The sequence below is a fragment of the Phalangium opilio genome, unplaced genomic scaffold (assembly GCF_054372755.1).
Source record: "Phalangium opilio isolate 3A_F unplaced genomic scaffold, DU_Popi_V2 ptg000209l_1, whole genome shotgun sequence".
In the NCBI taxonomy this organism is placed as follows: domain Eukaryota; kingdom Metazoa; phylum Arthropoda; class Arachnida; order Opiliones; family Phalangiidae; genus Phalangium; species Phalangium opilio.
In genome coordinates, this window is record NW_028324217.1 from 9,362,286 (window position 1) to 9,376,752 (window position 14,467).

Below are 14,467 nucleotides of genomic sequence, written 5' to 3' on the forward strand. Positions count from 1 at the left end.
GGTCCCAATAATTCGTTGCCACCTTTTCCAAAACAATGGTCCCAATAATTCGTTGCCACCTTTTCCAAAACAATGGTCCCAATAATTCGTTGCCACCTTTTCCAAAACAATGGTCCCAATAATTCGTTGCCACCTTTTCCAAAACAATGGTCCCAATAATTCGTTGCCACCTTTTCCAAAACAATGGTCCCAATAATTCGTTGCCACCTTTTCCAAAACAATGGTCCCAATAATTCGTTGCCACCTTTTCCAAAACAATGGTCCCAATAATTCGTTGCCACCTTTTCCAAAACAATGGTCCCAATAATTCGATGCCACAATTTCCAAATATTCTCCTATTAATTAGCTGCCACAATTTCCAAAATAATCTCCTATTAATTAGCTGCCACAATTTCCAAAATAATCTCCTATTAATTAGCTGCCACAATTTCCAAAATAATCTCCTATTAATTAGCTGCCACCTTTTCCAAAATATTTCTAATATTGTTAATAAATTGTTCGTGCTAAGAGGCGGGCTTTTCAAACTCATTATATAAATAATCTTCTTACCTCCAAACAAGGTTGGGTTGGGTTGGGTTAGGCTAAGTTTGGTTAGTTTAGGTAAGGTTAGGTTAGGTTTGGTCTGGTTCGGTTAAATTTGGCTCGTTAAAAAAATGCTGAAGGGGCAATAATTTTTTAAAACGAGACTTTCGTGTCCAGAGAACAATTTGTCCCGAGACCCTATTGAACCGGGACCAATTTGTCCCGAGACCCTACTGAACCGGGACCAATTTGTCCCGAGACCCAATTGTACCGAGACCAATTTGTCCCGAGACCCAATTGTACCGAGACCAATTTGTCCCGAGACCCAATTGTACCGAGACCAATTTGTCCCGAGACCCAATTGTACCGAGACCAATTTGTCCCGAGACCCAATTGTACCGAGACCAATTTGTCTCGAGACCCAATTGTACCGAGACCAATTTGTCTCGAGACCCATTTGCCCCAAGACCCAATTGTCTTGAGACCAATTTGTCCCAAGGCCAAATTGGCGAGACCAAATTGTCGCGGACCGGGCTAAAACACACTAGCAACGCTGGGTAGCTTACATAGTACTTTATAAAATTTTCACAAATTTTCTGGACTTGCTCTACAAGCTCTTTACCGTGTGCGGTAAGCGGTTTATGCAGAGGGACGAATTTGCAAAAATACGGGTGATTCAAAATAATCCGACTCTATTTATTTATTTTTAATTCTAGTTGTTACGATGGATATCACATTATGGATCTTGATGATACTACTAACAATTAATATGACTCTACACCAATTAATTATTGTTGCCATTTGTTCTCTGCTCTGTTGGATTACTTACTATGAATTGAGTTCAATTCGGTATAATATAGGTTGGTTTCTATCTTGAAGTATTCTGTTTTCGTTTATTTAGCACGAAACGCTTTTTATTGTAATTTTTTATTAGTTTAGTATTACGTGTTAGCAGGAATTTATACATTCAAATGGAGCAGAAATTAATATCAGTCGTCATTGAGTGCTCCCCACGACTACCAATCTACCATCCACTTCCACGGGACGGGCGGGAAATATTCAGGGTGGCTTCCGTATATGTAGCCAATAGCTTTTATGACATAGTATTATTCCACTGAAAACAGTATTTTTGCTACTACTGGATGTTGTTAGATTGATACCGTGGAAATCGACATAATTTGTAGCGGATTTACTGACTTTTAAGAGTTTTTTACTCGTTGTAAAGCAAGTATTTGTTGCGCTGTAGTTTAATTACTAAAGTAATTGTTCACAACGGAATCCGTCCTCGTGAAAACACATTTCCCGTTTGTACGTGAGATTCTCGTGAAAATTCGCCAAAGTTTCAGCCGTGAGTTCATAAAAGAAACCGAATCTATGGCATAAGTTTATAAGATAAGTTCCATAAGCCTTACACGTTAAATAACTATTAAGTACCATGCAATTAAGTGGTTCCCAACAATTCCTCTCCACACATTTGTCTTCCACTGGACCTGTTGTTTGGTTTCACTTAAGGTTTCCCACAGTTCAGTTTTCGGTTCAGTTCAGTTATTTTCGGTTTCAGTTTAGGGACTAAACTGATTTGATTGCTTCAGTTCAGTTTCAGTTTGCACATCTCCAAACTGATCAGTTTTCAGTTCAGTTCGGTTTATTTCTTAAACTGAACTGATAAAAACGGCCGCGTCCAATAGGAATTGTTGGGAACCACGCAATTAGTTTATGAAACCGAGACGAGTAGTATATAAATAAGAGAACGGGATGGGTATGAATTTGCCATAGAGATAACATGGGGTATGATACCCTATGGGAAAATTAACATTGGGTATGAAAATTCGACGGTCTCGAATTTTTCCGAAGCGGCTTTTTTGTGCACCTTGGACGGCATGGAGAGTACGTAAGTTTTACGGTAAAATGAGAACAGAGCGGGACGGGTATGGACCATAGAAATAACATTGGGGGTATAAGTTTTGCCGCCTCATAGTACGGTAGAGGCTGACAAAGGTAGTACGGAGGGTCCGTACATAAAGCGACGAGGGGGATTGGATTCTTACCGTTTCAGAGTACGGGGGAAGACCGAATTAATTGTATGAAAATTATTTGCCTAATCATCGGTGCTTTCCCTGGTATATTACGGGAGTCTGGTGTCGAGACAGAACGAAGAGTTCTCAAATTTCCCTTCCGAGAGAGAGGAGAACGTTTTCAGTGTACTTAAAGCAGAAGGGAATAAGAGAGAAGGGAGACATTAGAGCCTGCTTTGGTAACGAGAGTCCGACCAACCTCAAGAAAACCGCGAAAACTTTGCGCAAGTACACAGCTTTTAACCAATTTACTGCAAATATAGTTCTTTAAGTTCTCCGCGGTATCAGGCGGCCTATTTGTCTTAGGGCTGTCGATGTTTTGTTCTTGTGTAATTATAACCTCAAGTATGTATTTTATTGAAACAAATTTTTATTTTTTAATATTAATTCAGAATAATTAGTTTTCATCTATTTATTACCTACAAATTATCTGATTTTGGTATGTTCTGAATTCCCGTGTATCTAAATTAATTGCACAGCTTGATTTCGTTTATCAACATGAAATTCGGCCATTTTTATCTCCTTCAACGTAAAGTTGTAAACAAAACTACTTTTTATTCGTCAACCGAGACGTCACCTTCTTATGTGACGTACAGCTAAGGCAGAAGTTAGACAGCCAATCAGTGAAGGGTAGTTGATTTGAGGTTAGTAAGACTGTTGTTACGAGTGTAAAGCATTATGGAGATATAAAGTGTGTCCCTTCTCCCTTATTCCCTTCTGTTAAAGTATAAAAGAGCGTGCATTATAAATTCTCCATAGGGATTGTACATACAACATTGACTATAGGGTATATAAATTTTCTGAACAATGGAAAATGAGGATTGTTTTTAATTTCACCGATCCAAGGGTACGGGAGAGGCCGACTAAATATTACGGTTAGTTATTTAGGTACAGTTTTCAAGGAAGATCTACAGTATATCTATAAGCTATATTTATTATAATATTATTAAATAAATTTCACGGTAAAATGAGAACAGAGCGGGACGGGTTAGGACCATAGAAATAACATTGGATGTATAATTTCGTCTCGATTTCTCTGAATCGGCTCTCGTGGACGGCAAGGAGAGGACAAAGTTTCACGGTTAAAAAACAAGAGGTTACAAGTAAACCCTTACAATTTTGTCGCGCTTTCTAATGTATTTTAGCAATGTATAATGAACTCCATATTGATTTAATAGCAAAGGATAATTATTACAAAAACTATATTTAGGCACTGTATAATTAATGCCTTACTTATATACAGTAACATTGCTAATTAATATTGAAATCGTATAAAGAATATCTCCTCAACAAAAGCCGAGATACAACAAACCCCAAAAAATCCTTATTTCTCAGCCTGTTACGGCTACAATGACAGGGAGCCGAACATAAAGAGGTCACACAAAAGACACGTGTCCTTGGAATGACCCATATTAGTTTAAAACACGTTTCCGCACAATTTAAATGAGATCATAGTGTTTAGCAGACGGCATAATGAATTTTAAACTTTTTAGGACGGTCTGAGACAAGGACTAGGCAATATCCCCGTCGGCGTTACAGCGTCACTTTCGGCGAAAATGAGCCAAATAACGATGAAACCGAATTAAAAATAACGATGAAACCGAATTAAAAAATTAAACACCGTTAGCGGAATGCAGTGAGCAACAAAAAATGTCGAGACCGCACGTTTAATTACCGAAATTCAAAAAATAACAGCGAAAACATGAGAGTGGAGATATTTTTAGTAAGGTCTCAAACACAGTTATAGAAAAGCCCCGTCATGAGTCCCGAGGAACAAACAATACGAGCTTTTCCAAGACCTATGGCAAAACGCTGCCAGTAGATAAAACCAAAAGACGGCGATAACACGAAAAATAGTTTAAATCACTGAAAATTAAGTTTGATTACCGTTAACGGAAGGCTTTAGAAGTCGTTATGTGCAAAAATCAAACGAAGCCAACTCGATCACGCGCTCAGCAAAAAAATCCTTATTTCTCAGCCTGTTACGGCTACAATGCGGCTCTGGAGCAATGAGTTAGATCTCTATGAGATAGATAGAGTTACAATTCAAATACTCGCGTATGCGTATTTTATTTAACACGTTTAAAAACTATCTTGACAGCTTGTTACACAGATTATAGCAGCAGACGTTAATAAAAAAGTTCTTAGGGTGGCGCCACCCGTATTTGATAAAGATTCATGCTCGATAAAAGGTGTATTGCGAAACGTCGATCTCGAGATCTCACGTTGTGACTCTAGGTTTCATATATATATTCTATCTCATTGCTCTGGAGTAGTTTAAAGAGAGCGAAGGCGAGACGACGACGAAGGCGGAGCTGACGACGACGACGAAGGCGGAGCTAATCTTCCGTTTTTATGTCTTTTATGTCTCCGTAATATTTTTTCTCCATCATAGATGGCGACAAAATAAAAAAGAGAGAAAGAGGGAGAGTTCTAGTTTCGTTACTATGAGAGAAAAGCTCGAGGTTTGGAATTTCATAAATTGTTTATGCGTGCCTTTCATCCATACGAGACAGTTATCTGCCGCGGTGTGTTTTTAAATTAAGAAATAAAAATTGTAGTATGGGAGAGAAGAAAAGGAAATGTTTTTGGCGTGATGCAAAATTAAGTTTTGACGGTCTTAGTACAAAACGCGTACGGTGGGGTATAAGATTTCGGTAAAGTTGGATATACGTATATTGTGATCGAAGAAACATGAGACATGGATGAGGGATATACCCTATGGAATATTACGATAGGTATGCCCCCTATAAAATGGATATAATTTCGATTCAATTTCTCTGAATCGTCTCTCTTGGTCGGCATGGAGAAGACGTAAGCTTCGAGGTTATAAAAAAGAGAGCTCTAGTTTCGTTACGATGAGAGAACACAAGGTTGGGAATTTCATAAATTGTTTATGCGTGCGTTACAGCTATACGTGACAGTTGTCTACGGTGAAGTGTTTTTGTAATTAAGAGAGGTAAATCAGCTTATTGGAGAGAAGAAAAAAAACTTTTTTGGCGTGATGTAAATTCAAGTTACAGTATGACCGTCTTTGAACAAATTGCGTACGGTGGGGTATAAGAGATCAGCAAAGTTTGTATACGTATATGGTGATAGAACGAACATAGTTCATGGATGAGGGATATACCCTATGTATTGTATCGAGGGGTACATACACCCTTTAGAATATAACCTGGATGGATATATTAAGTTATAATTTTCAAGGAAAATATACAGTATATCTACAAGTTTTATGTTTTTAATAACGTAAAATAATAATGAGGGTTACTACCCGTTTAATTTCATTCTGAATTCGTATCTGGTTTTGTACACATTTTGGAAAGCGACAAAAAATGTACGCGATTACCGTATTAAATTTTTCTGAGGTATTCGTTGCCAATGGGCCCTATAAAATGAAGTTTGGAAGGAATCTCCTGCAAGGTTGAAGTGAACTTTATGAGAGCCAAGAACGAATTTGTCGTTAAAGAACTACGGGAGAAAGTCGTGTTTGCACTTTTTGGTCACCTTTCCCCCACAACAAGCTAAACGTGAAAGACAAGGCTTTAATTTCCTCGATCTCCAGACAGAACAAAGCCATAGAGTTAGCTAGATTGAGAGCATAATTTCGTGTCAATTTCTCTGAATCGGCTCTCTTGCTCGGCAAGGTGAGGACGTAAGTTTCATTTTCTCCCAAGTCTCGAGAGGAAGCGAAAATCGTTTTATTATTTTTTTATCACCACAAGGTATCCAATAAGGCCTACAACTATTTCGCGGACTTTCTTCAACTATGTCTGACCTCGATTGTCTAAACGTGTGAGGCTTTTATCCACAATATAAGGTTGAAAGCATTGTCAAATACTAAATTAGATTAAAAGGTGCGGTTGGATGACATTTTCATTAAAAATTGCTCTTAAATAACTAATTTCAATAAGACGTTCTGATTTTTGAACAAACTGTGGTTGAAATAACTAATTTCAATAAGACATTCTGCTTTTTGAGCAAACTGTGGTTGAAACTGTTGTAAAACTATTAAAATGTGTTTTTAAAGATACCCTATGGGAAAATTAACATTGGGTAAGAAAAAACGACGGTCTCGAATGTTTCCGAAGCGGCTGTTTTGTGCACCTTGGACGGCATGGAGAGTACGTAAGTTTCACGGTAAAATGAGAAAAGAACGGGACGGGTTAGTAATAACATTGAGTGTATATTTTCGTCTCGATTTCTCTGAATTGGCTCTCTTGGACAGCAAGGAGAGGACGCATATTTCACGTTTAAAAAAAAGAGAGAGATAGCTCTAGTTTTGTTACGATGAGAGAACTCGAGGTTTTGGAATTTCATAAATTGTTTATGCGTGCGTTTCACCCATACGAGACATTTGTCTGCGGCGGTGTGTTTTTTTTTATTAAGGATGGTAAATCGGAGTATAGTAAAGAAGAAAAAGCTTTTTTTTTGACTCATAAACTGTTGTAAAATGATTAATATGTGTTTTTAAAAAGTAAAACTATGAAAATGTGTTGTTAAATAAGTAAAAATTGGATAATTGTTGATAAATTACTATAAAAAATTGTTGAAAATTTCGTTAAATGACAAAATTTTAATGAAAATATCATTGAATGCCTTTAGTATGATAGAAAATGATGTGAAGTGACTGAGAAGCTTTTTGGAGTGTTGTTAAATGAATAAAAGGTGGTTTAAAGTGTCGTTAAATGAATAAAAGGTGGTTTAAAGTGTCGTTAAATGACCAAAATAAGAATGGAAATGTCGATAAATGACTAAAATAAGAATGCAAATGTCGTTAAATGATTATAATAAGAATGGAAATGTCGTTAAGTGACTAAAATAAGAATGGAAATGTCGTTAAATTTCAAAAATAAGAATGCAAATGTCGTTAAATGACTATAATATAGAAGAAAAACGATCTTGAATGACTAAAATGTGACTTGAAGCGTAGTTAAATTACAGAAAAGTAGTTGAAAATGTTGATTAATGACTAAGAAATGGTTTAAAGTGTTGATAAATGACTAAAAAGTGGTTCAAAGCTTCGATAAATGTCTATAAAATGAAAGAAAATTACATTAACGGACCGAAAAGCTGTCTATAGTGCCGATAAATGACTAAAAAATACTACGAAGAGTTGTGAAATAACTAAAACATGGTTCAAAGTGTTGTTAAGTTAATAAAATGGTGTTGAAAGTGTTGATGAATGTCTAGAAAAGTGGTTGAAAGGGTCGTTAAATAATTAAAATATGAATGAAAATGTCTTTAAATGACTATAATATAAAAGAGAACGATGTTAAATGAGTGAAAAGCGGTTTAAAGTGTAGTAAAATTACTAAAACGTTCTTGAAAGTGTTGATAAATGACAAAAAAATTGTTGAAAGTGTTGATAAATGACTAAAAAGTTGTTGAAAGTGTTGATAAATGGCTAAAAAGTTGTTGAAAGTGTTGATAAATGACTAAAAAGTTGTTGAAGGTGTTGATAAATGACTTAAAAGTTGTTGAAAGTGTTGATAAATGGCTAAAAAGTTGTTGAAAGTGTTGATAAATGACTAAAAAGTTGTTGAAAGTGTTGATAAATGAGTAAAAAGTTGTTGAAAGTGTTGATAAATGACTAAAAAGTTGTTGAAAGTGTTGATAAATGCGTAAAAAGTTGTTGAAAGTGTTGATAAATGACTAAAAAGTTGTTGAAAGTGTTGATAAATGAGTAAAACGTTGTTGAAAGTGTTGAAAAATGACCAAAAAGTTGTTGAAAGTGTTGATAAATGAATAAAAAGTTGTTGAAAGTGTTGATAAATGACAAAAAAGTTGTTGAAAGTGTTGATAAATGAATTAAAGGTTGTTGAAAGTGTTGATAAGTGACTATAACGTTGTTGAAAGTGTTGATAAATGACTAAAAAGTGGTTCAAGCTTCGTTAAATGAGTATAATGTGATCGAAAATTATGTTAATGGAACGAAAAGTTGTTCGTTGTGTTGTCAAATGACAAAAAGGTTATAGGAAGTGTCTTTAAATGACGTTTAATGACAATAATAAAAAAGATAACGATGGTAAATGACTGAAAAGCGTTTTAAAGCGTAGTTAAAATACTGAAAAGCTGTTGAAAATGTTGATTAATGACTAAAAAGTGGTTCAAAGTGTTGAAAAATGACTAAAAAGTGGTTGAAAGCTTCGTTAAATTACTATAATATGATAGAAAATTATGTTAAAGGACCGAAAAGCTGTTTGAAGTGCTGTCAAATGACGAAATATGCTAGGAAGTGTTGTTAAATTACTAAAAACTGGTTCAAAGTCTGGTTAAATTTCTGAAAACTGGTTGAAAGTGTTGCTAAATATATGATTAAGATGAGATACGCCAGCATTTACGTGATTGGTTGAATTTATCATATTATAGAGAGACCTTATAAAATACTTCGCAGATCCCAAGATAAGGCTTACATAATTCTTCAAGCTGTCCGCAATACTAAATGGTGATAATCAATTTAATCTGTATTAAAGTTAATTCTTTCCCACGTGGTACCATGAACTTAAGTATAAGGCTTACACAATTCTTCAAGCTGTCCGCAATACTTCTAAATGGTGATAATCAATTTAATCTGTATTAAAAATAATTGTTTCCCACGTGGTACCATGAACTTAATTTCTGCCCTATAAAATTTTGACTTAAGCCTTGCCTACACTCTCTCTAAATTATCACCATTCTACATACCTTATCGTAAATAATTAAAACCGTTCAAATCGATTTAACCAACTTTGATCAAATATTTTCTATAGGGAGTGAAAATGTATCTTTTTGGTGGGCATCGTCCACCGAAACATCACTAATTTAAATGGTGTAGGTGCCCCAATGCTGATGAAGTCGACGGAGATGGACGGCTGTTATATATGCATAAGTCTAACTTTAAAGATAAGAAATATACGTGTGCATATATATGACCATCACCACACAATATCATACCCAATAGGACCTCTAATTATTTATTGGATTTTCTTTACATATGTCTGGCCTGCAATGTCTAAACATTAAAGATTTCTATCAAAATTTTATGGTTGAAACGTTTTCAAATACTAAATTTCATAAAAAAAAACGGTTAGACGAGAAATGTTTCATTGAAAACTGCTCTTAAATAACAAATTTAAATATGAAGTTCTGCTTTTTCAATAAAATTTGGTTGAAAGTATTGTTAAATGAATAAAAAGTGCATGATTTCATTAAAAAGAACGGTTAGACGAAAAATGTTCCATTGAAAATTGCTGTTAAATAACTAATTTTAATAGGAAGATCTGCTTTTTCAATAAAATATGGTTGAAAGTGTTGTTACATGAGTAAAGAATAAGTTGCAAGTGCTAGTAAATGACTAAAAAGTTGTTGACAGTTTTGATAAATGAGAAAAAATGGTTAGAATGACTTTAAAGCGGTTGGAAGTTTCGTTAAATGACTACAACAAGGTTGAAAATATTAATAAATGACCAATAAAGTGGTTGAAAGTGTGGTTAAATGAGAAAAATATGTTTGAAAGTGTTGTGAAATGAAAAATATACTAGCAGTAGTTGGTCCTGTAACGTAACGGATGTGGATTACCAAAATATAACCACTTGATTTCAATCGTGATTGGATACTATAATAACCTAAAATTTGGAATATCACGACGTTTCGAGGATGCTTTTAGACAATTTTAGTCAAAACCCATTGGGAAAAATTCACTTTTATCAGTATCATTTCTATCTTACGGTTAAATTTCAGAATATCTATTATCCACTTTCGAACAGAAGTCCAATTCAAATTTAGCCAACGTCTTCGCGTAGTTTGAATAGAGTGTGATATGCCAATGTCATTGGATGAAAGTGTCAAGGGACCAAACCTCAGGACCAGGGGGCCGCCTAATAAAACACGCGCGATGATAACAAAAATACGCGTGTGGCGTCTCTAGTCCTGAGGTTTGGTCCCTTGACACTTTCATCCAATGACATTGGCATATCACACTCTATTCAAACTACGCGAAGACGTTGGCTAAATTTGCATTGGACTTCTGTTCGAAAGTGGATAATAGATATTCTGAAATTTAACCGTAAGATAGAAATGATACTGATAAAAGTGAATTTTTCCCAATGGGTTTTGACTAAAATTGTCTAAAAGCATCCTCGAAACGTCGTGATATTCCAAATTTTAGGTTATTATAGTATCCAATCACGATTGAAATCAAGTGGTTATATTTTGGTAATCCACATCCGTTACGTTACAGGACCAACTACTGCTAGTATATTTTTCATTTCACAACACTTTCAAACATATTTTTCTCATTTAACCACACTTTCAACCACTTTATTGGTCATTTATTAATATTTTCAACCTTGTTGTAGTCATTTAACGAAACTTCCAACCGCTTTAAAGTCATTCTAACCATTTTTTCTCATTTATCAAAACTGTCAACAACTTTTTAGTCATTTACTAGCACTTGCAACTTATTCTTTACTCATGTAACAACACTTTCAACCATATTTTATTGAAAAAGCAGATCTTCCTATTAAAATTAGTTATTTAACAGCAATTTTCAATGGAACATTTTTCGTCTAACCGTTCTTTTTAATGAAATCATGCACTTTTTATTCATTTAACAATACTTTCAACCAAATTTTATTGAAAAAGCAGAACTTCATATTTAAATTTGTTATTTAAGAGCAGTTTTCAATGAAACATTTCTCGTCTAACCGTTTTTTTTTATGAAATTTAGTATTTGAAAACGTTTCAACCATAAAATTTTGATAGAAATCTTTAATGTTTAGACATTGCAGGCCAGACATATGTAAAGAAAATCCAATAAATAATTAGAGGTCCTATTGGGTATGATATTGTGTGGTGATGGTCATATATATGCACACGTATATTTCTTATCTTTAAAGTTAGACTTATGCATATATAACAGCCGTCCATCTCCGTCGACTTCATCAGCATTGGGGCACCTACACCATTTAAATTAGTGATGTTTCGGTGGACGATGCCCACCAAAAAGATACATTTTCACTCCCTATAGAAAATATTTGATCAAAGTTGGTTAAATCGATTTGAACGGTTTTAATTATTTACGATAAGGTATGTAGAATGGTGATAATTTAGAGAGAGTGTAGGCAAGGCTTAAGTCAAAATTTTATAGGGCAGAAATTAAGTTCATGGTACCACGTGGGAAACAATTATTTTTAATACAGATTAAATTGATTATCACCATTTAGAAGTATTGCGGACAGCTTGAAGAATTGTGTAAGCCTTATACTTAAGTTCATGGTACCACGTGGGAAAGAATTAACTTTAATACAGATTAAATTGATTATCACCATTTAGTATTGCGGACAGCTTGAAGAATTATGTAAGCCTTATCTTGGGATCTGCGAAGTATTTTATAAGGTCTCTCTATAATATGATAAATTCAACCAATCACGTAAATGCTGGCGTATCTCATCTTAATCATATATTTAGCAACACTTTCAACCAGTTTTCAGAAATTTAACCAGACTTTGAACCAGTTTTTAGTAATTTAACAACACTTCCTAGCATATTTCGTCATTTGACAGCACTTCAAACAGCTTTTCGGTCCTTTAACATAATTTTCTATCATATTATAGTAATTTAACGAAGCTTTCAACCACTTTTTAGTCATTTTTCAACACTTTGAACCACTTTTTAGTCATTAATCAACATTTTCAACAGCTTTTCAGTATTTTAACTACGCTTTAAAACGCTTTTCAGTCATTTACCATCGTTATCTTTTTTATTATTGTCATTAAACGTCATTTAAAGACACTTCCTATAACCTTTTTGTCATTTGACAACACAACGAACAACTTTTCGTTCCATTAACATAATTTTCGATCACATTATAGTCATTTAACGAAGCTTGAACCACTTTTTAGTCATTTATCAACACTTTCAACAACGTTATAGTCACTTATCAACACTTTCAACAACCTTTAATTCATTTATCAACACTTTCAACAACTTTTTTGTCATTTATCAACACTTTCAACAACTTTTTATTCATTTATCAACACTTTCAACAACTTTTTGGTCATTTTTCAACACTTTCAACAACGTTTTACTCATTTATCAACACTTTCAACAACTTTTTAGTCATTTATCAACACTTTCAACAACTTTTTACGCATTTATCAACACTTTCAACAACTTTTTAGTCATTTATCAACACTTTCAACAACTTTTTACTCATTTATCAACACTTTCAACAACTTTTTAGTCATTTATCAACACTTTCAACAACTTTTTAGCCATTTATCAACACTTTCAACAACTTTTAAGTCATTTATCAACACCTTCAACAACTTTTTAGTCATTTATCAACACTTTCAACAACTTTTTAGTCATTTATCAACACTTTCAACAATTTTTTTGTCATTTATCAACACTTTCAAGAACGTTTTAGTAATTTTACTACACTTTAAACCGCTTTTCACTCATTTAACATCGTTCTCTTTTATATTATAGTCATTTAAAGACATTTTCATTCATATTTTAATTATTTAACGACCCTTTCAACCACTTTTCTAGACATTCATCAACACTTTCAACACCATTTTATTAACTTAACAACACTTTGAACCATGTTTTAGTTATTTCACAACTCTTCGTAGTATTTTTTAGTCATTTATCGGCACTATAGACAGCTTTTCGGTCCGTTAATGTAATTTTCTTTCATTTTATAGACATTTATCGAAGCTTTGAACCACTTTTTAGTCATTTATCAACACTTTAAACCATTTCTTAGTCATTAATCAACATTTTCAACTACTTTTCTGTAATTTAACTACGCTTCAAGTCACATTTTAGTCATTCAAGATCGTTTTCTTCTATATTATAGTCATTTAACGACATTTGCATTCTTATTTTTGAAATTTAACGACATTTCCATTCTTATTTTAGTCACTTAACGACATTTCCATTCTTATTATAATCATTTAACGACATTTGCATTCTTATTTTAGTCATTTATCGACATTTCCATTCTTATTTTGGTCATTTAACGACACTTTAAACCACCTTTTATTCATTTAACGACACTTTAAACCACCTTTTATTCATTTAACAACACTCCAAAAAGCTTCTCAGTCACTTCACATCATTTTCTATCATACTAAAGGCATTCAATGATATTTTCATTAAAATTTTGTCATTTAACGAAATTTTCAACAATTTTTTATAGTAATTTATCAACAATTATCCAATTTTTACTTATTTAACAACACATTTTCATAGTTTTACTTTTTAAAAACACATATTAATCATTTTACAACAGTTTATGAGTCAAAAAAAAAGCTTTTTCTTCTTTACTATACTCCGATTTACCATCCTTAATAAAAAAAAACACACCGCCGCAGACAAATGTCTCGTATGGGTGAAACGCACGCATAAACAATTTATGAAATTCCAAAACCTCGAGTTCTCTCATCGTAACAAAACTAGAGCTATCTCTCTCTTTTTTTTAAACGTGAAATATGCGTCCTCTCCTTGCTGTCCAAGAGAGCCAATTCAGAGAAATCGAGACGAAAATATACACTCAATGTTATTACTAACCCGTCCCGTTCTTTTCTCATTTTACCGTGAAACTTACGTACTCTCCATGCCGTCCAAGGTGCACAAAACAGCCGCTTCGGAAACATTCGAGACCGTCGTTTTTTCTTACCCAATGTTAATTTTCCCATAGGGTATCTTTAAAAACACATTTTAATAGTTTTACAACAGTTTCAACCACAGTTTGCTCAAAAAGCAGAATGTCTTATTGAAATTAGTTATTTCAACCACAGTTTGTTCAAAAATCAGAACGTCTTATTGAAATTAGTTATTTAAGAGCAATTTTTAATGAAAATGTCATCCAACCGCACCTT

General features: G+C 33.8%; 1 protein-coding gene across 1 annotated transcript in view; it reads left to right on the forward strand.

Annotated features, from left to right (window-relative positions):
* Nucleotides 1–14,467, forward strand: part of LOC149619010 (uncharacterized) — a 49,666-nt gene that overhangs the window by 23,300 nt on the left and 11,899 nt on the right. Inside the window, exon 2 of the mRNA XM_089855235.1 lies at nt 1,239–1,382. Coding sequence (XP_089711361.1) covers nt 1,247–1,382 — 136 coding nt within the window. The 5' untranslated portion in view covers nt 1,239–1,246. The remainder of the gene's footprint in view (nt 1–1,238; nt 1,383–14,467) is intronic.